Source organism: Capra hircus, unplaced genomic scaffold (genome assembly GCF_001704415.2).
Source record: "Capra hircus breed San Clemente unplaced genomic scaffold, ASM170441v1, whole genome shotgun sequence".
Lineage (NCBI taxonomy): Eukaryota > Metazoa > Chordata > Mammalia > Artiodactyla > Bovidae > Capra > Capra hircus.
Window position 1 is genome coordinate 35,721 of NW_017189579.1, and position 24,984 is coordinate 60,704.

At 68.6% G+C, this 24,984-nt stretch overlaps 4 protein-coding genes across 7 annotated transcripts; 1 reads left to right on the forward strand and 3 right to left on the reverse strand.

Moving 5' to 3' along the window:
* Positions 1-1,447: 1,447 nt before the first annotated feature.
* Positions 1,448-4,999, forward strand: EDF1 (endothelial differentiation related factor 1). The gene is made up of 5 exons (XM_018044501.1): positions 1,448-1,626; positions 3,261-3,312; positions 3,642-3,802; positions 4,067-4,160; positions 4,573-4,999. Exons 1-5 carry the CDS (start codon positions 1,549-1,551, stop codon positions 4,632-4,634), a joined length of 447 nt encoding a protein of 148 aa, XP_017899990.1. The 5' UTR covers positions 1,448-1,548; the 3' UTR covers positions 4,635-4,999.
* Positions 5,000-5,418: 419 nt separating this feature from the next.
* On the reverse strand, positions 5,419-13,617 carry MAMDC4 (MAM domain containing 4). Of its 3 annotated transcripts, XM_018044497.1 has the most exons (28): positions 12,933-13,482; positions 12,689-12,862; positions 12,484-12,609; positions 12,194-12,324; positions 12,034-12,118; positions 11,792-11,917; positions 11,502-11,639; positions 11,333-11,421; positions 11,049-11,222; positions 10,708-10,792; positions 10,421-10,600; positions 10,200-10,325; positions 9,953-10,084; positions 9,722-9,846; positions 9,528-9,639; positions 9,268-9,384; positions 9,017-9,151; positions 8,743-8,879; positions 8,468-8,675; positions 8,245-8,382; positions 8,004-8,122; positions 7,834-7,924; positions 7,547-7,693; positions 7,269-7,403; positions 7,057-7,184; positions 6,864-6,972; positions 6,202-6,380; positions 5,419-6,093 (listed from the first exon to the last, which is right to left on the reverse strand). In XM_018044497.1, exons 1-28 carry the CDS (start codon positions 13,279-13,281, stop codon positions 6,052-6,054), a joined length of 3,837 nt encoding a protein of 1,278 aa, XP_017899986.1. In that variant the 5' UTR covers positions 13,282-13,482; the 3' UTR covers positions 5,419-6,051. The 3 variants fall into 3 exon arrangements, with proteins under 3 accessions (XP_017899986.1, XP_017899987.1, XP_017899985.1); XM_018044498.1 differs by lacking the exons at positions 5,419-6,093; positions 12,933-13,482 and adding an exon at positions 13,538-13,617 and having other exon boundaries at positions 6,273-6,972; XM_018044496.1 differs by lacking the exon at positions 5,419-6,093 and having other exon boundaries at positions 6,273-6,972.
* A 1,222-nt stretch (positions 13,618-14,839) lies between these two features.
* PHPT1 (phosphohistidine phosphatase 1) lies at positions 14,840-16,291 on the reverse strand. The gene is made up of 3 exons (XM_018044502.1): positions 16,051-16,291; positions 15,585-15,709; positions 14,840-15,103 (listed from the first exon to the last, which is right to left on the reverse strand). Exons 1-3 carry the CDS (start codon positions 16,208-16,210, stop codon positions 15,011-15,013), a joined length of 378 nt encoding a protein of 125 aa, XP_017899991.1. The 5' UTR covers positions 16,211-16,291; the 3' UTR covers positions 14,840-15,010.
* A 701-nt stretch (positions 16,292-16,992) lies between these two features.
* CUNH9orf172 (chromosome unknown C9orf172 homolog) lies at positions 16,993-23,903 on the reverse strand. 2 transcript variants are annotated; one of them, XM_018044500.1, is made up of 3 exons: positions 23,307-23,903; positions 21,579-21,724; positions 16,993-21,503 (listed from the first exon to the last, which is right to left on the reverse strand). In XM_018044500.1, the coding sequence occupies exon 3, from the start codon at positions 21,449-21,451 to the stop codon at positions 18,524-18,526; it is 2,928 nt and encodes a 975-aa protein (XP_017899989.1). In that variant the 5' UTR covers positions 21,452-21,503; positions 21,579-21,724; positions 23,307-23,903; the 3' UTR covers positions 16,993-18,523. The 2 variants fall into 2 exon arrangements, with proteins under 2 accessions (XP_017899989.1, XP_017899988.1); XM_018044499.1 differs by having other exon boundaries at positions 21,579-21,727.
* Positions 23,904-24,984: the final 1,081 nt, after the last annotated feature.

Genomic DNA, 24,984 nt, shown 5'->3' on the forward strand with positions numbered 1-24,984 from the left:
AGAAACCACACCTGAAGGTGGATTCGGGCTGGGGAAGCGCTCACCCCACCAGGCGCGTCAGTTACTCTAAACAGGAAGAGGTCTCTGTCTACATGTCCCACTGGGGAGGCGCCTCTGCTCCCCATCGGGCGGGAGGAAGGAGACTTCCGTCGGCCCCCCACCCCACGCACAGCCCAGTCTGTCAGAGGTTGCAGCAGTCCCGCCAATGGGAAGCCTGCACTGCACCCCCGGTGCCCCCCGACTGCCCCTTTTCCCCATGAAAGTGGGTTCCTCCCATGCTCTCCATCTGCCTGTGGCCTGCCACAGTGGAGTCTACACGCGCATTAGAATTCCTCTGTTGTGGCGCATAAACCTACAGGAATGCTTCAAACAGAGCTCGTCTATGCAAAGCCAGGAGTGCTGCCCAAACCAAGGTCAACATTAACTTTAACCCAACAGGTTAAAGAAATGTCTGAACTGTTCTTTCCAGAAAACAATTCTGCAAAGTCATGATGTGGCATTCAATGAGAATACAGCCAAACATGCAAGCAAAAGAATTAAAGATGCATTCAGTAACTCATACAAAGTTATTTTTCTGAATTTTGTGATGCTCGTGGCATTTGTCAATTTTTGACTTATTTCTCATGATCCAAGATTACCATAAAATAAATGTATTCGTTATCGTAAAATAGCATTCATTACATTACGTATACATTCATATTATACTGTAAAATCATGTACACATTATCCAAAATATACGTTACACAAAAACGTATTGTGTAACTAATTTTGTTTTTATAATTTTACATATTTCCTTGCATCCTCCCACAAAATATATTTGCTTCAGGCCCCACCTAACCTGCATCCACCCTGGCCCCCACCATCTTTGTATCGCTTGATAATAACTCCAGAGAAACAGAACTTCAGTTGGCGTGCAAGGTGACCAAAAAAGGCAGGAAAGAGAAACTAACATCAACGACAGAGAGAGATCGACGAGGCCACCTTTCCCCTGCGTCAAGCTCGCGCGCGCACCCTGCCCGCGAGGGGCCAGGCCGCGTCCCCCGCCAACCGGGCGCGAGAGGCCAGGAGCTGGCTCCCGTCTGCTTCCTTCCCGCCCCCGCCGCCCCCGCCCCGCTTCTCCCACAGAAGCCCCAATCGCCTCTCCCCTTCCCCGCCCAGTGCCCCTCCTCTCGGCGCGGCCCCCACCGGGAGCAGGGCCACCCTGCACCGCCTCCCCGAGCCGGGGTCCCGGGCGCCCCGGCCGCTGCACCCCTCCGCGCCCCCAGCGGCTCCCCCGGCCCCTGCAGCGCCCCCCAGCGGCCACGCGTCCGGGCCGCGCCGTCTCCCGCCCCACGTCGCGCACAGCGGGGGCTTGCTTAGACGAGCCGGGCGCGGATTGGCTCCGAGCCGAGGGAAGTTCCCGCCCCCCGAGTCGCCGGCCAATGGGAGGAGGGGCGGGCCCGCAGCGGGCGCCGGAAGCGGCCCAGCGACGAGGGGACGTCGCGTCGCCGGGTCTCGAGCCGCTGCTGCGGAGCCGCCGGACGGACCGCCTTCCCTGCCCGCCCCGCCATGGCTGAGAGCGACTGGGACACGGTGACGGTGCTGCGCAAAAAGGGCCCCACGGCCGCCCAGGCCAAGTCCAAGCAGGTGCGGGCGCGGCGCGGGCCTCGGGACCCAAGGGCGGCCGGGGGCGGGCAGTGGGCCCGGCCCGGCCCGGGCACCGGGTGGGCGCGGAGAGGGGCCCGGGGGCGTCTTGGCGGTTTCGGGCAGTGACACAGGCCCGCGGGACAGCGACTGCGGGACCCGGGCGGAGGAGGGGAGCGGGCCGAGGCTGTCAGCGAGGACGGTCAGTGGCGGGCCCTGGGAAGCGATCGGCCGCGGGCAGGGTTGGCGGGCACCACCGCCCCGGCGTGTTCTTCCCCCGTCCGCCGGCTGCCCGGTGCGCGGCCAGTCCGAGGCCGCCCGCGGAGCCCACTGAAGCACACTGCCGGCTGAAGGGAGTCCCTGGCCCCGGGCTGAGTGGCCTAGGACTCAGCATGCTGGTGGCCCTGGGGTCCCCATCTTGCCAGAGTAGCCGGCATGCCCTGAGGGGCACTTGGGGCAGACGGTTCTCCGGGAATCCATCGGGTTCCCCTGTGAGTCGCTGTAAGGGAAGGGGGGAAGGGCAGGTCAGTCTCCAGCCCCGCTCGGTTCTACTCTGAGCAGCCTTGGGCTGGCCTTAGACACGGTGCCAGGTCTGGGCCACGGCTGGCTTTGGCCTTGCTGACTAGTCTTCATTGACCTGCCCAGGACCTTTCAGTTGGTCAAAACCAAGTTCACTCTCTTTTTTTTTTTTTTTTTTCCCAAAGGAACCTTAATAGCCACAAGCTAGGAATCATGTGAACAGCTCTAGAAAACATTTGTGAACATGTCACACTTAGAATGCCCCACAGCCGGGTCTCTAAGGTGTCAGAGACTTTAAGAAATATGTTACATTCGTGTTCTGCCCTGTGGAAAAAGGGGTAGCGCTGTCTTTGCCAGCGCTTGGGGCGAGGGCTCCAGACTTTGTGCGATGTGCTGTACTTTATTAGGAGCCAGTTTGGCTGAGGAAGGCCAAACCAGGCCCTCATTTGACCTTCCTTCTGGCTCTTGCAGGAGAGTGTCGTAGAGAAGTGTATTTCAAGTGTGGGTTTCTAAGAGGACCCACTTGCCCGTCTTTTTCAACAGTGAAGTCATGAGCTCTGTTTTCTTGACCAGAAGTTTATTGCGAGTTGCCTGGACAGTTGGACAGAGAGGGATTTGTATGGCAAGCTTTGGCTTAAACCCAGCATTTGCTTGTCGGTCCTTGAAAAAACATCAGGTACTAGGCATGTAGCAGGGCGCTTCAGGGCGTGAGTTCAGAGCCTGACTGCCAGGGCTCGCAAGCATGAGGCGTTATCAGTTGGCTGACAGTAGCCTAAACTGCGGAGAAGGCAGTGGCACCCCACTCCCGTACTCTTGCCTGGAAAATCCCATGGACGGAGGAGCCTGGTGGGCTGCAGTCCATGGGGTCGCTAAGAGTCAGACATGACTGAGCGACTTCACTTTCACTTTCATGCATTGGAGAGGGAAATGGCAACCCACCCCAGTGTTCTTGCCTGGAGAATCCCAGGGACGGGAGAGCCTGGTGGGCTGCCGTCTGTGGGGTCGCACAGAGTCGGACACGACTGAAGCAACTTAGCAGCAGCAGCAGCAGCCTAAACTGGGGTTGGCCAGGTACCGGAAAACTAATTTTGACCAAAAAACACTTTCTAATTTTCTAGGCCATCTTAGCAGCTCAGAGACGAGGAGAAGATGTGGAGACTTCTAAGAAATGTAGGTACTCATATGTCCACTTGAGGGACCGGGGAGTGTCCGGGTTCCCTGGGCGTTAGGGTGGCTGCAGAGCTGGGGGGTGTGAGGGTCCTCTCGGAGCAGTGGTGGTTGGCATGAGTGGGGGGGGGTTCCTCCCACCCATTTCCTGTCGCTGGGAGGGAGGCCTGGGCTCAGTGCTCCTGGGTCTGTGGGGTGTCCCCACTTTGGGTGGCCTGGCTGAGCCTGTCTTCCAGGCTCAGGGCGCCTGTGGGGCCGGGTTCCATTCCAAACCGGCTCACCTGTGGGATTGTTGCCGACCCTCTCCTTTGCTCTTGCCTTGCACGGTCCAGGGGCCGCTGGCCAGAACAAGCAGCACTCGGTCACCAAGAACACGGCGAAGCTGGACCGGGAGACCGAGGAGCTGCACCACGACCGGGTGCCCCTGGAGGTCGGCAAGGCGATCCAGCAGGGCCGGCAGGGCCAGGGGCTGACGCAGAGGGACCTGGCCACGGTGAGCGCGCGGGCCCTCCTCCAGGCCATGGCCAGGCAGGCGGGGTGCGGGCCCTGCTCGCCCAGTGGCTTGGGGCTTCAGTTCACTCCGGCCCTGGGAGCCCTGAGACCTCTGAGGGGCCGTACGAGTCAGCTGTGACTTGCCGAGCTGCGTCTGCTCCGGCCCTGGGCCCGCATGCGGCCACGCAGAGCCCAAGGCCCTCCCCTGGCTGTGTCCGTCTCCCACCACGCCTGGAGCTGACGGGCAAACACACGTTCTCCCTAGAAAATCAACGAGAAGCCGCAAGTCATTGCGGACTACGAGAGTGGCCGGGCCATTCCCAACAACCAGGTTCTGGGCAAGATCGAGAGAGCCATTGGTAAGTGTCCTGCTGACCTCTGCTGCCTGGCCAGGCGCAGGGTGTCCGCCCCTCCTGGCTGTAGTTGGTGAGGAAGGTGCAGGAGGGCCCCGAGGAATGCCGGGGCCACCCGGCATCGACAGCAGCGTGGCTCGGAGCGGAAGCCTAGTCCTGGGAGGGGCTGTCCTCTCCCCTCGAGGAGGGGCAGGCACATGCTCTTTAGAATCAGACGTGAGAGCTAGTCCTGGGGTGGGTGAGAACCCAGGGCCGGGATGGCGCTCCCTGCTCCCTGCAGAGGAAGGGAGCCAGTGCCCCGGGGACTGGGGGCGCTGCCCTCTCCGAGGGGGTGGGTTCGGAGGCTGAGGAACTGCCCTGTGCCTTGGAGTCCAGAGTGGGAGCTCCAGTGGTTAGTGGCCGCCCATGGCTCTTTCAGGCCTGAAGCTCCGGGGGAAGGACATTGGGAAGCCGATCGAGAAGGGGCCAAGGGCGAAATGAACATAAAGCCTCGAAGTCAGTGCGTTCCGGCTGATCTCGTCCGGCTGGTCCCCTTGACCACCGGCGCCAGCACGGCTCTCTCCATGCGGCTGAGCGGAACACGGGCGGGACCCCCACCCGGGAACCCCTCTCCTCGTACCTGCTGTCTAACTAACAAACAAAACCTTGCAAAGTGTTTGCTTCTGATTTTTTCCTCCCTGCCCCCCGCCCTCAGTGGGGTGCGAACGCTGCCTCCCTCTCCCCCGGGGCCCAGCCTGCTGCGGGGATGGCTCCCGGGAGCTGGCGGGGGTGGGCGGTCACGTCTGGGAGAGGAGCTGTGTGTCCAGCCTGGCTCGTAGAGAAGCTAATAAAGTTTGTGCCCTCCCTGCTGGTGGTGGGTCCTTGCCCCCAACTCTCCGCTGTCGTGCCCGCATTGCCCCCTCCCTCCGGCCCCCAGTGCGGCAAAGCGCTATCTTCATGAGGCGCCGCGAGGGAACCTGAGGGGCTGGGATGGTCCCTCTGCAAGCTGTTTCTCGTCACCTCTGCTGGGACGGTTAGTGGGCATCGGTCAGCCTCTGGGCATCAGACCTTGGTGCCCCCGGTGCCAACTCCCCAGTCACGCCCTTGTCTGTGGACCCCAGTGCGCTCGGGTGGCAAGGTGGTGCTGCCTGGGCTGGAGGGGGCACCTGGCTGTGCAGGGGTGGCTGTCACGCCCTCTGGGACAGCCAAGCCTGGGGTCCTCCGTAGACTTGGGTGGGTGGTGTCTGAATCTCCTGTGTGTAAGATCAGAACCGGGGACTGTCCCTGGGTTAGAAAGACTGCTCCATTTTATTACGTGAGGGTGGCTTGTGGGTAGGGATTTTGACCGGGGAAGGGTGCGCTTGGGGACCTTGACCCTGGCAGGGCGGGCCTGGGGGCCTTCCTTTGGGACTCTGGACAGATTAGAGCACTCCCCCGCCAGTCCAGCTCCGTGCCACTGTGGACCCTGACGAGTGTCTGCTACTGTCTGTTGCCTGAACCTGTGAGGGTTTCCATCTTTCTTCAGATACGGAATCGCCCAGTGAGGTGGGGCCCTGCGGGGGGTCCCTCTGGCCTGGGCTGGGGCAGTGGCTTCTTGGGGCCCCACTGCACCTGCCTCCAGGTGCCTCGAGCCCATGGCTGTCTCCTGAGCCACTGAGGCTCACGGGAGGGGCCCCCAAGCATGTCCTCTCGGGTAGGTTGGATCGGGTCTGGGGAACTGCCCTTCCTGCTGACGGGCAGACCCCGGCCAGCAGGGCTGGCGCACTTACTGCTGGGGTAAGGACCGCACTTGGGTCTGTGGGTACAGCCCCTGTGAGGGTGATGGATGCATGGTCTCAATGTATTGGGGGGGGGTGTTGGTCCCTGGGCCAGGGTCCCGGTGGCAGGTGCGCTCGTGTGAGGAGCTTCTCTGGGTTGTCTACTGGTCGTTGGTGACTGATGCTGGCAGGGTGACGCGGTCCTAGGGGGAAGGGGAGGAGCTTAGTGACCGCTGGAGCCCCGTGCACCATCAGGCTCAGCACACGGCAGCCCCCGGCTCCCGCCCTCCACCCCCACCCAGGGCTCCTACCGCACTGAAGAGAATGTTCTCGAAGCCGGGGGCCACAGCGTCCACCTCGCCCCGGGAGGGGCAGCCCGCCTTCTGCAGCCAGCGCCGGCCTGCGACGCCCAGCAGCAGCAGCAGCAGCAGCAGCAGGAGGAGGGTGCCACCGACCGCGGCCGGCACCGCTGCGGCCGCCGCCCCGCCCCCTGTGGGCCGCAGGGCACATGACCCGGGATCCCAGTCCCATCTCATCCCCACCCAGGCCCGAGGAGGGTGCCCAGCATGGCTGTCCCCACGGCCTGGGGTTTCCAGGTCCCCTCTGAAGTCACCGGTCACGGGCTGAGGCTGGGCCCTGGCGGGCAGGGGGCTGCAGATCCAGGGGTCACGGCCCCAGGCTGGACGCCCCCTTTATTGTGAAGTCAGCCACAGGCGCGTGCCTCAGCAGGAGGGGGCCCACGGTCTCTGGCCTGACTGGGAGCTGGAGCACCATGGGCAGAGGCGGGGGCACCCTGCGCCCAGGGGCCCAGGGACCCAGGACAGCCCAGCCCCAGGCTGGGGCCCTGCAGCGAGGGCAGCCGGCCTGTGGCTCTCCTGGTCCCTCAGGCAAGGGCGTGACCCCCCCACCCCCGCCCCTGGGGCTGGCAGAGGCCCTGCCCTGGAGCAGAGCCGGCCCGCTGGGCAGGGCTTACCCTGGCTGGGTGTGGGCAGCTGGCACCGCTGCCCAGCGAGATACTCAATGTCGTCCAGGGCGATGGGCCCCAAGGCCGGTTGGCCACCCAGCGTGGCTTCAAACACAATCTGACGGGAGGGAGAGGAGGCTGTGTGGGCCAGGGAGGGGGCCAGAGCCGCCTGAAGCCTCCCGGGTCAGCGCGCCCACCTCACCTGGAACTCTGCGGCGCTGGCCACGTCCACCTGGCCCTCCAGCCACTGGTGCCGGCGGCGCCCACCCGCGCCCCACACGGCCAGCTGCCCCTGCGCACTGCTCAGGACGACCCTCAGCTCGCCCTGGTCTGGGAGCAGGGTGTCAGGATGGTCAGGCAGAGTGGGGCGGCCCCCGTGCCCCCCGCCCCGCCCCGGGGCTCTGGCCCACTCACAGAAGTGCTCCGGGAAGCCCACGTGGTACCAGAACCGCAGGCAAGAGGCCGCGGTGGGCGGCAGAGGCTGGCTGATGAGCCCGGCCGCTCGGCTCCCCGGGCCCAGCACGCTGGTCTCGAAGAGGGCAAAGTGGCCTGGAAACGAGAAGCGGGGGTGCCTGACAGACCCGATGGAGCTGGCGCCCTGACCTGCGGCCTCCGACCCCGCTGGGTGCCGGGTGGGCCAGGCTGGGGTGAGGCGTGCATGGCTCTGGGGCCCCTTCCCGCCTCGGACCCACCTGCCTCTGTGCCCAACGTGTGGTCCACGGGGGGCTGCAGGTAGCGGGAGGGCGAGGCTCCGCTGCTCCAGTCCCAGCTGTACCCACCCAGGCCGGGCCGGGGCACGTGGTTCCAGCCACACAGACCAGCCTCGAAGTCACAGGAAGCTGCAAGGGGCTGGCTGTGAGGGTGCTGACCCGCGCCCTCCACCCCTGGGGCACCACTGCCGTGGGGCGTGGTGGTCAGGCCGGGCGTTGTAGGGTGGCAGGGAGCCGGGACCACCAGGAGCCAGGCCACGGACGCCCACCTGGGAGGGGGCAGGGCCCGTCCTGGAGGAGCAGGTCGTCCAGAGCCATGTAGGAGTGCTCCACGCCAGCGGCCACCGCCTCGAACACCACCTGGGGGGCACCGGGTGGAGGTTGTGCCTGCTGTGCCCTGGACAGCCCTTGGGGTAAGGAGGGCCCCCGCTCCGCTTACCCTCCAGGCCTGCCTGGCCTGCAGGTCCACGCTACCCAGGCGCCAGGTGGCCCCTCCACGGGAGCTGACGCTGAGTACTTGCTGCCTGCCGGCCTCCTCCACATGGACCCTCAGAGTGCCTGCCGTCGAGCAGCCAGCCCCATCAGCGCGGCGGGGGCTGCCAGCTCAGGCCCTGCGGTGGGGGGGCTCCCAAGGGCCTCCTGAGGGGACCCCACGGCCCCGGCTCCCAGCAGCCCCTCACCTGGGTTGCGGAGGCTCAGGTGGTACCAGAAGCTCAGGCAGGTAGGCTGCACCAGAGGCCGCTGCTCCTCCGAGGTCAGCAAGGCTGCGTGGCCACGGGGCAGGGCCTGCGGGCTCGTGTCCACGACCATGTAGTGCCCTGGGGGGTGGCAGGGTCAGCCCGCTGGCCGCCACCCCGCTCTCCCTGCCCCACCTGTCTGCCCACTGCCCACCCCAGCAGGCACCCTGAGCTGTCTCCGTGGTGTGGTCAGCGTGGGGCCCCCACGAGGCATTGGCCAGGCGTGTCCAGAGGCCCCGGCCCCCCACGGAGAAGCCACAGGCCGAGTCCTCGAAGGAGCAGCGCCTGGGGGCCCAGCAGGGCCCGGGTCGCAGGGTCACATCGTCCAGCGCCATGCTGCCGTGGTACCCGTCCCGGAGGCCCTCAAACAGCAGCTGGGGGGCAGAGAGGGGTCAGTGGCTGGCCTTGCCTCGCCCACCGCGCCCGCGCCCTGGGCCTCACCTGGTACTTGGCGCCCGCATCCGGCTGGTGGTGGAGGGTGGCCCAGGCTTCGTGCCAGCGGTTGCCATGGGTGCCAGACCGAGACCACAAGTGCGCTTCTGCCTCCCCTTCTCGCCTCATCACCAGGCGCAGGGTCCCTAGAGGGAGGGGGTTGAGAGGGGACGAGGCCTTAATCTCTGCCTCTCATCCATCCCGGGACCCCCGAGGGAGCAAGAGGCAGGGCTCGGGGCCCCTGTGAGGCTTCACTGAGGCCCTGCCCAGCTACAGGCCTCACCGATTTGGGGCCCGAAGAGGTGGAACCAGAAGGAGAGGCACTCCTGAGGGGCTGAGGGCACCCGAGGCTGGGTGAGCAGGTGGGCAGCGGGGCCCCAGGCCGGGGGATCCGTAGGGTCCAGGAGCACGAAGTGGCCTGCGGGGGCACAAGGGGCTGGGCTGCGGGGCCCCAGGCTGCAGGGCTCAGCCCTGCCCTCCCCTCTGCCCCTGGGAGTCGAGGTCTAGCAGCCGCCCCCCGGCACCCCACCTTACCTTGGCCCGTGGTGTGGTCGTACCTTGGGCCACGGCTCTCCACCCGCTGCCAGTGGGCGTCTGTGAGGTGGCCGGTGTGCCAGCCGCAGGCTCCCCGCTCAAAGTTACAGGAGACTTCTGGGGGCGGGCAGAGGCGGGTCAGCACCCCTGACACCCCTCCCGAGTGCCGAGAGGCTGGGGGAGACTGGCTCCTAGAGAGGGGGCTTGTGGGGGCCCCTGGAGGAGGACTGGGTGGGGGGCCAAGCACCCAGGAGAAGCACCTGAGTCTTCCTCAGTGGCTGCTGCGGGGCTGCAGCCCATCAGGGTCACGTCGTCCACCCCTGCGCCCTGCTGCCCGGGGCCGTCCACGTCCACCAGCCCGACCAACTCCAGCTTCAGGGGGCACGAGGGAGGAGGCTGTCAGCCAGGGCTGGCCCCACGGGGGCCCCTCTCCTCCCCAGGCTGCTCTCCTTACCCGGAACGGCCGGCGGCGAGCCCCGAGAAGGACCCTGTCCACCTTCCAGCCCCCAGCGGTGCTGCCTAGGGCCTGCCACACCAGCTCGCGGCGGCTGCCCTCCACCACGACCAGCTCCAGGAAGCCTGGTGAGGGGTCACTGTGGGCGGCCCGTCCTGCCCCTGCCCCTCGCCCGGGGGCTCCGACTCCCCACCCCAGGACGGGGCAGAGGGTGCGAAGGGATGGCGGTACCTTGGGGGTGACTCTGAAGATAGTAAACCAGGCGGAGCTCGCAGCGGGGGCCCGAGGGGCCGAGGGTGGGTGTGAGCACCCGGGCCTCCTCGGCCAGCTGCCCCCAGGCCCTCTGCACGGCCAGGAAGTGCCCTGGGGAGAGCAGGCCTCAGAGCCGGTTCCTCCCAGGGACCCTGACCCAGCGCCCTCCCTAGGGAGAGGGGGCAGCTGGAAGGCAGGCCTCAGGCCACCCCGGGCGGAGCCTCACCAGCAGCCCTGCGGGCATCTGGGCCGGGCCCCCCTCTGTCCGGGGCCGGGAGGCGCGCCCACTGCAGCCGCCCCACGCTGGCGTCTTCCCAGCCCCCGCCGGAGGGTGACTCGAAGTCCGTGGTGCCTGCAAGGGCAGGGGGCAGGGGTGGGCCTGGGCCTCGCCAGCCACTCCCAGAGGAGAGGCCGGGGGAAGGGAGGGGAGGCCCCTGGCCCGCTCACCACATTCCTGCTCGTCCTCGCCCCCAGGGCACTGCTGCTGGAAGTCACACAGCTGCTCCGGGGGCACACACAGGTCCCCACAGAAGAAGTGTCCGGGCTCGCAGAAGCTCCGAGGCCGCAGGCTGGACGGCTGGGGCCAGGGGCCTGGGGCCCAGCACCCCGGAGGGGGACTGGCCAGCTCTGTGGGCCGGCGCGGCGGTCAGGTGGGCTGGCGGGGGCTGTGCTTCTCCTGGGGTGGGACGGGGTGGGACGGGGTGGGACGGGGTGGGAGGGCCCAGCAGGCTCACCTGGGATTGGCTTGCAATGGTCAGACAGGATGAGGTCGTCCAGGCCCACGACGCCCCCTGGGCCTGTCTGCCCAGCCAAGAGGATCTGGGGACAGACGGGGTCGGGGGGTGCCCCAGCACCCCGCTGTGATCCCCAGGCTGGTCTGCCCCCGAATCCTCTCCCCAGAATCCACACCTCATCCTTGGCTCTTGCTGGACACCCAGCCCTTCAGAGGGCATCTCTGCAGGGAGCCCTCCCGTCCTCTGGCCTGCCCTCCTCCTGAGACGGTGGAGGGGCCCACATGGGGCTCCCTGAGGGGCCCCGGCCCTCCCCCGCACGATGCTGCCCTCGCCAGCCTCACCCGAAAGGGGTGCCTGCTCTGGATGTCAACACGGTCTCGGACCCAGGCTGCCCCCAGCTCCCCGTGGCGCCTGCGCAGCAGGATGGGGGTCTGGGGGGCCGCGGGGCTCGCCGTCTGCAGAAACACCTGGAGGCAGCCGGCCTCTGACCCGTGCAGATAGTGATAGAAGACGAGCTGGGAGGGGCCGAGCACAGTCAGCGGAGAGCCGCAGGGCCGGGCAGGCAGGGCCAGGGCAGGCAGGGCCGGGCAGGCAGGGCCGAGCCCTGCGACTCCCACCCGCTCACCGAGCAGTTGTGGGGGGCTGAGGCTTGGAACTTGGGGCTGGAGAGGACCGCTGGGGCGCTGGGCTCAGCCACGGACGCGAGGAAGGAGCCTGGGGAGATGGCAGGCGTGGGCTGGGGTGGCTGGTGGGGCGGGGGTCCAGGGGCGGGGCGGGGGTCCCCGGGGCCTCACCCTGCGCGCTGTTCCACGTGTGGTCACCGCGTGGCCAGGCGGGGAGCCCGGGGCTGCCGGCACTGCGGTTCCGGGTCCAGCCCTCTGAGTGGTTCCACAGGCCGAGGCCCATCTCAAAATCGGTGGCTACATAGTGTCCTGGGGGGCAAGGGGGCTCCGGCTGTTGAGCGGGGCCTCCTGCCTGGCCCCCCCGCCGCCCAGGCCTGTGCTCACGGCCCCAGCTCCGGCAGACATCAGCTGTCTCAGGCCCCAAGGGATGGTGCCAAAGGCCAGCCCCCGGTCCCACTCACTGCAGAGGGCCGCGTCCTCGTCCGAGCGGTCCCCACAGTTGTCCTCCCCGTCACACAGCTGGGGGTGCTCCACACAAGCCTCGTTCCGGCAGTGGTGGTGCCCCAGGGGGCAGTGCGCCTGGGAGGCTGGGGGCAGGGTTAACCCATCACCGGCCCCAAGTCCCTGGGCGGGGCCACTGACCAGGGCCTCCTGCTGACCCCCTCCCCGCTCCAGGGGTGGGCCCACGGCCAGGGGACCTTACTGGGCAGCCCGCAGCGCCAGAAGGCCACGTCGTCCAAGGCCACAGTGCCCCTGTGGGTGGCATTTCGTGTGGCAGAGAAGGTCACCTGGAGAGAGTGAGGTCCCTAAGTCAGGGCCCAGACCCTCCCCGCCGTCCCCACCGTCCAGAGTGCCCATCTCACCCTGAAGGCGCCCTGGATGCGGCCAGTGGGCACCACCAGCTCCTGCCAGTCTGGGCCCCAGGGCCCTGGGCTCCGCCACAGGGTCAGCGTCTCTGCACCGTGGGTCAGCTCCAGCCGCAGCTCGGCCACATCTGCAGTGAGGGGTCCGGGGGCAGCTCAGGCCCCAGGCCTCCCCCAGGCCCGTGGCTGTGCCCACCCCAGGACCCCTGCCCACCCTGGGGGCGCCTTCCCATCTCTGTACCCCTTGTCTCAGGCCACCTGGCCTGGGTCGCAGGGTGTGGGGTGCACACCTCCTGAGGCCACGTGGTACCAGAGCCTGAGCTCGCAGGTGGGGGCGGCCTCGTGCAGGACAGGAGAGCGCAGGGCCGCGGTGGCCGTCTCCCTCCCGCGGTGTGTGCCGACTGCCACGTACCAGCCTAGTCAGCCGAGAGGTCAGGAGACGGGGTGGGAGGCACAGAGGGCTGGGGACAGCCTGAAGCCCCGCCCAGGCCTCACCAAGGTCGGTGCCCAGAGTGTGGTCCGAGCGCAGCCGCGGCCCCTGCGGTGAGGCCCCTGCGCGGTCTCGGAGCCAGCGGTAGCCCGCGGTGCTGATGTCCTGCCAGCCGCAGGAGTCCCGCTCGAAGTCGCAGGTGAAGGGGGCGCCCGGGCTGGGCGAGACCCCGTGGTAACCTGGGGGGGCAGGGGGTCAGGCGGGGCGGCGGCGAGGGCGGCCCCGCTGCTGCCCCCGGCCCCGGCTCACCGCACTGCGCCTCGTCGGGGCAGCCCCTGCAGTCGCACACGAAGTTGCACGCGGCCTCACGGGGGGCCCTGCAGTGGTTGGGGACCCAGGCCCAGCCGGGGGACCCTGCTGCCAGCAGAGACAGCCAGGTGGCCAGGGGCAGGGAGGCCCCGCTGTTCCTCAGCCCAGAGACCCCTAAGAGCCAGGCACCCTGGGACATTTGGGCACCGGGCCAAGAGGCTGTGCAGGGAGGGGGCCAGGAACCCACGGAGAACTGCCCCCGGGGGTCCCTGTCAGGGCCCAGGAGGGCATGTCTGGCCTTGGAGAGGCTGTCAGGATGGGGTGCCTGGGTGTGCGAGGGGCCAAGCATCACCGATGCAGGTCCCTCCCTGGGGAGGACCGGAGCCCAGTGCAACTCGGGAGGGTCTGCGGCCCAGGCCCCCCAGCCTGCACCCAGCGTGGGCTGGACTCGGATCCCTACCCCAGCGAGGCTGTCCCCAGGACCCCGAGGGCTCACTCAGCATCCCCACTGCAGGCCGTCCCGGGCCCACGTCCCTCCTTCCCTGCAGACCCAGCGGCCGGGCCCCCGGACGGTCCTGCTTCAGGAGCCGGGCGCGGCGACTCACCCAGGAGCATGACCACCGCGGGCAGGAGGTGGCCGCACAGCAGCATGGTCAGGCCCGAGGCAGAGAGGCCTGGGTGCTGCGTGCCCTGGCCAGCCTGGTGGGGACTCTGCCTGGACTCTGCTCTGACCGCGGGCCCGGCTCAGCCCCTGTATCTGCACCGCTGGCCCCGCCCTGTGCTGACAGGATGATCACCTGGCTGTAAGTGCATCCAGGAGAGGCCCCAGCCTGGGGGGCTCCCACCTGCCCGGCCCCCTTTTGGCCAAAGGTCGGGCCTCAGCCGTGGTGCCCACTGCGGCCCAGCCGTCTGGTGGAGGCCCCGCTGGAGACAGCGCCGAGTGGCACAGGCCTCAGCTGCTCCTCCTGGGGCCCCTGGTCCCGCAGAGTTCAACTCAGCCGGGCAGGAACTCAGCTTGTGCAAACCGTGCACCTGGCTTGAGTTCCCTGCACGGGGAGGGGGCAACCCTGGCAACCAGGGACGTCGTCCCTCCCCGTAACTCAGCCTGTGGGCTCCTCTTCGCTTGCTCGCTTAAAAACGATGACTGTTTTCTCGTCAACAAGTGTCCGAGCTGTGTGGTGTGGGCTGGGCGCGGCCAGGCACAGGGTCCAGAGGAGCCGAGGGGCTCTGGGCCTCGTGGCACTGACCTCAGCGGAGGACCTGGTGCCAGGCGCTGCCCAGTTTATCACCATCCGGCCTTGGGAGCTTGTCTAACCTGAGCCTGTTTCCTCATCTTTAAAAGTGTAACGATGGCGCCTCTGTGGAAAGGCTCCTGTGAGGGCCCTGGAGTCCAGAGGAGGCGGGTGCAGCGTGATGGAGGCCTCTGCTCCCCACAGCGCCAGGAGAAGGGTCCTGGGAGAGGGGCTCCACGCCTGACACCCGGTTTACTTGAAGCAGGAGTCTGAGGCAGTGGCCCCGATTCTGGAGTTGAGGGGCCACAGACCACCCTACTCGAGACCTCAGTCAGCAGCGGCCAAGGTGGGGGTTGCTGGTGCCCTCCCCATACCAGGAGAGGCCCGCCTCCGCAGGGTGGAGGGACTTGGCCCTAGCTCCTTGCGTAACAGCTTGTCAGGCCTCTTCCCAGATGACTGTGGGGACAGCAGGTGCATGGAGAAGCAATCAGGCCATAAACGGGGGCAGCGGCCAGGGCCCCCTTATCAGACCCCAAAGGGCTGAGCGTGCCCTGCCCCTCCCTGGGCCCCTGGGGCAGGTTTCGTGAGGGGCAGCCTCCAGCTCTTGGCCACCCACCCACACCAGCTGGAAGTCCAGCGAGGTGCGCCGAGAACAGAGGCGCCAAGCACACAGCCTCAGGGAGCAGCAGAGCTGACGATGCTTTTAATCCTCCCGAGAGGGAGCCCCAGGCCCCGAGACCTGGCCAGGGCGGCAAAGTGCCAGGGGGTGCAGTCCGGCCCCTTGGGAGGGGCCTTCAGGGCAGAGTTCTGAGTGGGCTGCTGGACGGAGGGGGCCTCGAGTGGGCCTCAGTAGCCGTCGTCAGCCCACGTGACTTCGTAGTCCGGATACTTGGCTTTAATCTTCTCAGTGGAGACAGAGTGCTGGGCGCGACCATAACCCTGAGGGAAGGAGGTGGCTCTCACACACCAGGTCCTGGCTCCGGGGGCCCCCAGGCAGCAGGGACACCAAGAGCCAGGCGGGGAGGCTGTCATCCCCCTAGCCACTCAAGCCACTCTCCTGGGGAAGTGTAGCCTCCAGAGTGAGCCGACCTGGAGGGAGAGCCCTCCAGCTAGAGGCCGAGCCGGCTCTGGGTGCCCTGTGACCCTGCAGATAGAGCGGTGAAGGGAGAGGCAGGCATCCGAGCTCCAACGCAGCGCTGGCAGCCTCCAAGCGCTGGAGGACAGGGGCCTGGCCAGGCCTTCCGGGCAGGAACAGCACACAGCCCACTGCGGGCAAGCAGTGGCTCCCTCCCTCCCGCTATGTTTCCTGGGTCATGCCGCGTGGAAACTGGGAGGCTGCGGTCCCTGGAGGCAGGGTTATGTCGGCGAGAAAGGCCGGGTGTTCCCCAGCCAGGACTGGGGTCCCCAGCTGCGGGCTCACCATGGAGTAGCCGTACACGTGGATCTTCCTGTCCTGGCTCTGGTGGGAAATGCGCCCGCCCCCCAGGCACTCGCAGTCATAGCCCTTCTTCTGTATCTCGCCGGATACCTTGTCGTAGATGTCGGCTGGAATGGGAGGGGAGCTCAGCACCAGCCAGGGCGGAGGGGGTCTGAGGCCCTCCCCCCGCAGCCCCCGCCCCCAGGAGAGGAGACCTTCTGGACCGGAGAAAAGGGAGGAGAGGATGCGCCTGGGCAGAGGCCCTGGATTAGGAGTGGGGGTCGGGCCACGGCAGCCCCTCGTCTCCAGGACAGTCTGGATGCCTCCCTGCCTGGCAAGCCGGGCGGCGAGGAGACCCGGCACAGAGTCTACCTACCCCCGCCCCGCCCCGCCCTCGACCCGCTCCAGCCGCGCTGGCCCCGCCCACAGCGCCCGAGGCCCCGCCCCCGGCCCGCCGCCCCGCCCTCACCGTGGTACTCGGCCCACTTGTAGCCGCGCACGATCTCTTTGGTCTCCCCGGCCGGGTCCCCGGAGGGTGGCGCCGCATAGACTCGAATCAGCACATACTTGAAGACGCCGTCAGAGTCGATGTCCACGTCGGGGATCTGGGCGAGGCCCGCCGCCGCCATGTTCCCGGAGCGCGCTCGCCCTACGGCCCGCGGCCCTGCCCCACGCGACCCCTGGCTGCGCGGACCGCGGCGGGGCGGGGCCTGGAGGCCGCTGGCCAATCCCGCGGGGGCATGCTGCCCGGGCCCAGCGCCTCAGCCAACCGTGCGGCCGACCGGCGGCACAGACGAACCAATCGCGGCCCAGCTCCTTGCAGCGCGGTGACCGCGCCAGCTCCCCTTAAAGGGGAACAAGGAGCGGGGAGTGGGTGTGGGTTCCTTTTAGCCCACGGAGAAGCCCCTGCGCGCGGGTCAGGGGCGGCTGACGGGCCCCTCTGGGGGACTGGGCGGCCCACGAGGCGCAGGGGGCGCGCGCTGGCCCTGACTCCCTCCGCAGACCATGCGCGCTGCCCTCGGCTTCCGCCCGGGTCCCCGCAGTGTATCTGAGGGCCTCCCGCCCGGGTACTCCCCATGCTGTCCCGCGGCCTGCCGGCCCCGTCCCCGCCGAGTCCCGCGGTCTCCCGGCCCCGTCCCCACCGAGTCCCGCGGCCTCCCGGCCCCGTCCCCGCCGAGTCCCGCGGCCTCCCGGCCCCGTCCCCACCGAGTCCCGCGGCCTCCCGGCCCCTCGTCCGCACCGAGTCCCACGGTCTCCCGGCCCCGTCCCCACCGAGTCCGAGCCCGCCTCTCTCCGGCCTCCCACTCCACGTTGTTCAGTGGTTTCCCACCGCTGTTTCCGAAGGCCCGCCCCCCACGGCTCCGAAAATCTTCAACGTCGCACCCACTCTGAACAAAAAACGAGGCAGCAGTGGCTACATTCGAGTTATATTTTCCTTGGTTCGAAAGCGCTCCCCCTCTGGAAGTAACCCCAGTCCAGGGTCCTTCCTGGGCGGCGCGTAGGGCCGAAGGCGGAGGCCCCTGGGCAGGGGGCGCCGCGGCCAGTTTGTGAGGCCGCGAAGGCGGGAGGGGCTAAGCGGGGCGCGTGGCCGGTGCGAATGCGCGGAGCCGAGGCAGGCGCGCAGGCAGGTGGAGAAGGAACGAGAGGAGATGGGTGCGGGTGCGCGGGCGGGGGTGAGGGCAGCGATCGGAGGTGGGAGGTGGGGCCCCACAATTTAATTGAATCGATATCTCCCACCACCTGGCCCTGACGGGGGCCTGGGGCTTCAGGAGGGCCCTTCTGGGCGCCGGGCCTCGCCCTCTAGGGCCAGGGCCAGCGGGCAGCCCCCGACGAGAGCGGAGATAACGGACTGGACCGTGCACTCCAGCCTCGAGCGTCCAGCCCGCACCACGAGGCGGGGCCAGAGCGAGCTAGAGCGCGGGCAGTTGCGCCCTTCACGCCGCCCTGTGGAAGTAGCTCGCTCCCGCCCCTGCTCCAGACGGGACGAACCTCCTCCTCGGTCCTCACTAGGACTACTGATAGGGTCCCAGCTGGAGGCCTCCTGGGCCGCTCGCGTTCACCCAGCCTCTGCACCTGCTCCCGCCTGTGAGGTTAGGGCTGCTCTGGCGCACGCCTGGGGCCATCAACCAGGTGGGAGCAGGCAGCCCAACCCACGCCCTGCCGGGTCTGAGCTCTGGCCAGCGCCCCTCCCCTCTGCTTCCCGGGCCCAGGACCTTCTCCCTCTGGCTAGGTGTCTTGTGCCTTGGTTGAGGATCCCCCCCCCCACCCCTAGTACCCCTTCACTGCTGCTTTCCCCAACCCCTGCGGCAGGGCGTGCAGCGCCGTCAGTGTATCGAGGTCCGACCCAGTAGGGGCGAGGGCCCCACGCAGGTCCCCGCCGGCCCTGCCTGCCGACTAGGCCAGGAAGTGCTCGGGATGCGGACACACCGAGACCAATTAGCGTGTCTGTCCTCTAGAGAGGAAAAGCCTCTGAGCAGGGTGCATCCCAGACCACAGGAAGCGGGTGTCGGGGGGTGTTTAAAAGGACAGGACTAGGCTTTGGTCAACTCGGGCTCCTGGACCACGGCGAGCCACGGTTGGAGAGGCTCCAGGGAGGCCCTGCAGATGGGGAGGGATGAGTCGCATACGCGCGGTCGGGTCTGCAGTAGTGACCCCTCCGCGCAAAGGCAGGGCGGGCTGGTCCTCAGACCCACCCCGCCTCCCAGCGGGGAGCACCGAGCGGCCGAGGACCTGCCTCTAGGGAGCCCCGAGGGCGAACTGGGAGAGAGGGAGCCCGGCGGGACTGGGAGGGTTGTGGCCGGAAAAAGGGGAAAGGCGGCGCTTCGGCAGACCGCGACGGGGCGGGGCTTGCGGCGATGTGGGCGGGGCCTGGTGGACCGGGTGGGGCTTGGGTGGACCTGATGGGGTTCAGGGTGGGCCCTGGGTGGACGCTCCAGCGTGGCTCACATGATGTCGTCCAAGAGGTTCGCGCTGGCCACCCAGTCGAGCGCGCGCGGCTCGGACGCAGCCATGATCATGCACATGAAGGGGCGGCCGGTGCGCCGGTCCGTGGGGTAGATGGTGGTGGGCGTGAAGCGCCGGTTGGCTTCCACAAACTCGCAGAGCTGCTCGTAGACGCGCGGGAACTCGTGGCGCAGGAAGACGCCGCGCAGCCGCAGCTCTCGCTGAATGTGAATGAAGGCCACCTCGCGTGCTCGCCGGCCCGCCTCGCCGTCCTGGTCTAGGCCCGCAGTGCCGGGCGGCGGCGTCAGGATCAGCGTCTCCATGTCGGGTTCGCGGCCCCGCGCGGGGGGCGGCCGTGCTGGGCTGCCGGCCGCCAGCGCCACTTTGGCGAACTTGCGCACCGTGGGTCCCGGGCTGCGAGGCGCGGGCGCTGGCCGGGCAGGGGCGCCGGGCGGGGTGGCCCCGGGGCCGACAGCCACCGACACGCTGAGCAGGAAGCACTCGGCTGGTTCGTAGAGGCGCCCGGCGGCCGCCAGCTCCCGAGCATAGCTGCCCAGTGGGGCCGCGTGCGTGGCCAGCTCGCGCAGCGACAGGTAGGTGGGCGACAGCAGCAGCCCCTCGAGGCCGAAGCGCAGGAAGTTGTCCGCGGAGCCGGGGCTCGGGAAGCCCAGGAAGAGCACCCCGCGGCCGCGGGACAAGAAGCCGACGCGCGCGATGCGCGAGAAGGCGCGGTGCACCGGGCCGCTGTCGCGGCAGAACTGCAGCACGTGGCGGCACACGCTGCCCACGCGGCCGTACACGCAGCGCGCCTTGTGCGCGTCCCAGTCCTCGCGGCGGCACAGGCGCGAGCAGTAGTAGGTGTAGCAGCTGTGGCAGGACTTGAAGTAAAGGCAGGCGTTGAACATGGTCTCGGTGCGCCCGCAGCGCGCGTTGGAGCACGTCATCAGGTCGTCCTCGTCGGCGCTGGGCTCAGGGGAGGCGTCGGCCGCCTGCCCCTGTCCCGCGGGCTCTTCGGCGCTACCTGCGGACGCAGGTGGCGAGCGCGGCGCAGGCGCCGGGCCCCCGGGCCCCGAGGGCCGCGAGTCGAGCAGGCGCCGTAGCTGGCGGCCCAGGCCGTCGGACGCGGGCTCGAGCGCCTGGCCGGCTGGGGACCGCGAATCGATGACCAGGTCAGTGATGAGCTCGTCCAGCTGTTCGAGGCTGCGCTGGCGGCCAGAGGCGGGGCCGTCGGGGGCTGCAGGCTGAGACTGGCGGGGGCGGCTCCCCGGCATCTCCCAGCTCCTGGCGGCCGGACGCTCGGCGGCGCGCAGGTCGTTGTCGGTGATGGTGATCTCCGGTGTTACGTACCAGTTTCGGCCGGGGCCCTCCCCCACACGGCCCTTCTCGGACAGTGACGTCTCGGACAAGGACAGCGCCGCGTAGCGTCGGGGCGAGGTGGACAGGTTCACGACGACAGGCGGGCGCCTGCCTTCGGGGGACGTGCCCCGCGGCTCCCGCGCTTCGTGGCCCAGCAGGTTCTCGTAGCTACGGCCACGGCCCAAGGGGTCTTCGCGGCGCGGCCCTGGTGCCAGGATGTTGTCCCAGGAGCGCGAGTAGTGGCGGCTGTCGGTCGCTAGCCGGGGTGGACTGGTGCCCGTGCCGCCATGCCAGGAGGCGAGCAGCGGGCCGGGGTCCGGCGGGGGCGCCACCTGCAGGGTGCGGTAAGGCCGCGGGCCCCAGTCGCCCCAGGCCGGGCTGCCTCGCGGGTGTGGGTAAGTCCGCGTCAGGGCTTCTCGATTGCGGTACCGCCCGAAGTCCTCAGTGTAAAACGCGCGGGCGGCGGGGCGGGCTCGAGGCTCCTCCGGGGCATAACGCGGGCCGCAGGGCGGGCCGTAGGCGCGGGGGGCCTCCCCGTAGTAGGAGCGGGAGGGTGGTTCCTGGACCGGGAAGGTGCGAACTTCCCCCGCGTAGTAGCCGCTCCCGCTTCTTGGACTGGGCCCTGGGGGCTCTTCGGGCAGAAAGGGCCTGGGATAGTAGCCGTCGAAGGGCGGGCCAGAGCTGGCCATGAAGCCCCCAGGGCGGCCCTCGGGTTCCTCCGTGTAGAAGAACTGGGTGGGCCCCGGCGGGGTGGTAAAGGGTTCACTCCGGCGCTCCGCGTAGTCCCGGGGCCCAGGGAGCGGCCCGTCGCAGTATAGCGCCCGGGGGTCGGTGCAGTACGAGTCACTGGGGGTGGGGGTGCGGGAGAGGGCCACGTGGCGAGGCCCGGGCACCGTGAGGCCGTGGAGCTGCGGGGCGGCGCGGGGCCAGGGCGCGGTCTCGGGGGGCCCGCAGGGCCGTGAGCCCCGGGCGGCGTGCTGCAGCACCGTTTCGTCCGGCTTGATGTCCAGGCGGCAGCGGACGTGGGGGGCGGGCCCCGCGGGTGGCTCGGCTGGCGCGCAGCGGTTGGCTGCAGCACAGAGGGGCGCGATGCGGCCAGGGCCGCCCCGCTGCGGCTGTAACTTGATGGGGTGCAGCTCGTTGGCGAGCGCGCGCAGCGCGGGGTACGCGGGCTCCCGGCGGGGCGACGCGTCGGCCCGCGCCGTTCGCTGCGCTTCTCGGCCTCGGCGCGGCAGCACGGGTGGTGAGGCGGGCGCGGGCGCCAGGCTCGGGGGCGCGCGGGGGGCGCTCTTGGAGCGGGCGCGGCGCCGGGTCTCGCCGTCGCGGGATCGTGCGCGCGGCGCGGCGGGCTCCGCGGGGGGCGCCTCCGGGCGGGCCTCCATGGCCACCCCGTCCAGCGCCTCCAGGAAATCGAAGCTTCGACAGTGGCGCTTATTGAAAGGCGCGGGCGCTGCAGGCCGGGCCATGGGGCCCTCACATGGCGGGGGCCTCGACACGGGCCCCGGGGCCGCCACCTTGATGTCCTGGTACACGGTCGACACCAGCAGATCCGGCGGGTCGGTGCGGGTCATCTTAAAAGAAGTCTCCAGGCGTCAGCTCACTCGGCCTTTCGGGGCTTTCGCCCTGAGGGGAGACGCGGGTCAGGGCGGCCCCTCTGCAGCCCAGGCCCCGCTAACCCCCAGTGCTGGCCCAGCTTACCTGGGGCACGGCCCGGGAGGCAGCCAAGGCCTGCGGCCACAGGCCTGTGTTCCATGCCGGCGTCCCAGGCACCTGCAGGGGGCGCCCAGCTGTCCAGCCACTCGGGTCCTGCCCCCTCCTCCACACCATCCTTTCTGGGCCACTTTCTGCTGGGAGGAGGTGAGTGACCAGAAAGGGGACGTCATTGCAGCAATCCCTGAGCTCCTGTGCTCACCAGTGACCACTGGCAGGCTGGGGTAGACCCCCTTTTCAGGGACAGGCCAGCAGTGGGGTAGGAAGAGAGTGCCCCAGGACCACCCTACTGGTGCCCACAGGTGGGACAACTGTGCTCATTGGGGGCCTTCACAGACTGCTTCAAGGTGCTGGCTCCTATAAAGCAGGTGATGAAGCCCCCTCCTAACGCCTGGTGCAGAGAAATCCCCCCATGCTGCAGTCTGAAGCCCCTGGCCCCAGCCTTAAGCAACTGTAGCCAGCCTCCTGCAGCCCCCACCCCCACAACTGGCGCGGCTGGACATGCAGCGGTCCTCCAGCGCTGTGTCAAGGCCCAGCGCAGAGGCCCCTGTGGGCCCTGAAGTGGCCCCGTCAGGCCCAGGCGTGGCCCGGGGGCTCACGGGCTTGCTGCCCTGCCCCCAGTCTACATGTGGCCCTAGCCACAGCTGTGCTTCTGGAGCATGCCTGGGCCCAGAGCTCCTCCTGCTTTGCAGGAACCGCCTCTGACTCTCCCCCTTTTTGGAGTGGTTGAAACCCACCAAGCTCTTTGGGGCTATCATGACAAGGCCAGGAGAGCGACCCCTCCATCTTTGCAGTGAGCGCACGGCAGCAGAAACCAGGCGCTGGCTGCCGGACCACGTGGGGGTGTGTGAGCTCAAGGAGCTCAAGGCTGCCTCCAGGTCCCTGAGCGGCGCAGCAGGCCAGGAGGCCGCCAGCAGGGGAGGCAGGGCGGTGGGTGGATCGAGCCCCTGCCACCCGCAGTTCTCAGGCAGGCCCTCCCCACAGCATCACAGGAGAGCTCCATGGAAACCTGAGGTTCCATGCCCCCGCATGCAGGCTGAGCTGGGGTCCACCCCTCTGTACCAGGCCCACGTTCAGACTTGGGCCAGCGGCTTCTCTGGGTGCCCAGTCTGGAGAGGCTAGGGGTGGGTGGGGGGTGGGTGGCTCAGACAGTGGTACAGGGTCTCCACCTCCTCACAGGCTAGGGGAGCACGCTCCAAGGTGAGCTTGGAAAAGCAGCGAGCTGGGCGCTCACCTGGCAGGACCTCTGGTCTGGCTGACCCTCTGTGTCCCCAGTGTGCCAGGGCTTTCCTGCCAGCAGAGCTGCCCCCCTGAGTCAGGGCCACCAGGCCATGCTTGTCCGCATCTCAGCACCCTCCCCCCACCTGTCCCTGGTTTGCAGGCCCATCCCCCTCCCATCCTGAAGCCAGGCCAGGACTGGGGGCTGGATGACAGGGTATGAGGCTCCGCCCCAGGGAGGTGACAGCCCGGCCTTGGCGCTGCCGCGGCCCCGAGGAGCCAGACTGGGCGACACCCCTTCCCTTGGGGATGGGACGGTCCGCCCCCGCCGGGGTCCCAGGCCTGAGGAGCCCGGCGGGTGGCCCTCCCCGGCGCGCAGCCCGGCCCAGCCCCGAGCCCCCGGGTGTGGGGACCGCTGTCCTCCAAGGCGCAGCGTCCCTGTCCTCGTGGGCGCCGCACTCACGGAAGATCCGCGGGGCAGCGGCCTGGACCCCTTACCTGGGCGGTGCTCCCGCACCGCGCCCGGCGATCTGCGCAGGCCCGCGCGCGCTCCGCCGTCCCCCGCGCCGCCGCGGCCCCGGCACCGGCAGAAGCTTCGAGGCAGCGGCGTGAGGCTGCCGGGCCGCTCGGTGCTGCCCCCGATGGCGGCCGGCGGGACTGCACTTAAAGGGACCGCGCGATGGGCCGGGGACCTGCGTGGCGCGCTGGCTCCTGCTTGGGGCTGAGCTGGGTGCGCAGTGAGGGCTCTTTGCGCCCTCAAGGTACAGGCCTGGGGTCCAGCGAGAAGACCTCGGGCTGAGGAGCACCTGGCCCATCTTGCCCGCCCCCACCTCCCGGACACCTGCTGGAGGGCAGCTGGCAGCCTGGCCGGCCTTGGAGGCAGCCCAAGTCCTGGCCGCGCTGCGGACAGCTCCCGGAATTCACGCCTGCGGCCAGCCTAGGCAGGAGCAGATGGGCAGCCCCACGCCCTGCTGGCCTTTGTGCTGCAGGCCTGTCTTCGCCAAGCTCTCCCTGGGCACGTGGGCACCCCCAAGGGCCCTGCTGCTTCCTGTCCTCCCGCTGTGCGGCCTTCCTGGGAGGACAGGCTCCTCTGCCCGCCCCTCCCCACCCCGCCCCCGTGTCCAGCGTCCAAGCAGGCAGAAGCCCCACTGCCCTGGTCAGGTGTGCACACCCTGGAACTGCAATGGTGACACCCCACCTCCAGCCCCTCACACGAGGCTGAACCAGGGAACAGTCCAGGCTGGCAGATGAGCAGGGCGCTGGTGCCTGCGGCTCCCAAAGCTGGGGTCGGCCACGTCCGGGCCGGTCAGCTGAGGGGGCCTTGGGCCATTTCCAGGTCAGTCTGGTCTTCATGCTAGTGGGCACTGCAAGGACAGCCAGCCTCACACACTGGGCTACAGGCAGCCCCTATGGGTCAGTGTGGTGCCCAGCCCCCAACCAGTCCTGGCTGGCCACCTGTGTCCTGGGTGTGGGGCTCTCTGGGCACCTGAATTGGGGAGAGGGCGTCCTGCCAACCAGCCCCTCTTCGGCCTTAGAAGGCACCCTGTACGCCTTTGGAAGGGACAGTTCTCGGGCAACTGGGTGGTGTAGGGCCCTGCTGACAGCCAGAGCCTGCAGGGCTGAGGTCAGTGCCAGGTGGGAGCAGGGGTGCACAGCCACCCTCAAGGGTGGGACCAGGTCTGCGGAGGGCAGCTGCGCTGGCCAGCCTGGACAGCACGGTGCAAGTGGGGCTGGGCCTGCCTGAGGCTTCCTACCCCGAGAGCAGTCACCTCGCGGGGAGAAGGGCCCCATGGCCTGTAGGCAGGGAGCTCGGGCCCCTCCTGCCCACCCACGCTGACCTGGGCAGGGCCCCTGGCAGCAGCAGCACACACAGACGCGCAGTAAAAACAGGAGAGCTTTATGGTCCAAGTGGTGCGGAAGGACAGTGAGGGACACAAGTGTTGAGGGCCTCTCTGTCGTCCCGCGCTATGCCCGAGCTCAGGTGCAAAGCAGACGCGTCCTGAAAGAAAGCGCCCGCCCCCGCCGGCAGGGCGCCAGCCTGCCTGGCCTCGGCGCGCAGGGTCTCGGGTCCGAGCCTTGCAGCCGCCGGCCGACCAACAGCGGGAAACGAGGGCAGCCGGCATGCAGTCCAGGTGAGCGCGTGCGGCAGGCCGGGGGGCGAGCAGGGCCGGCGGGG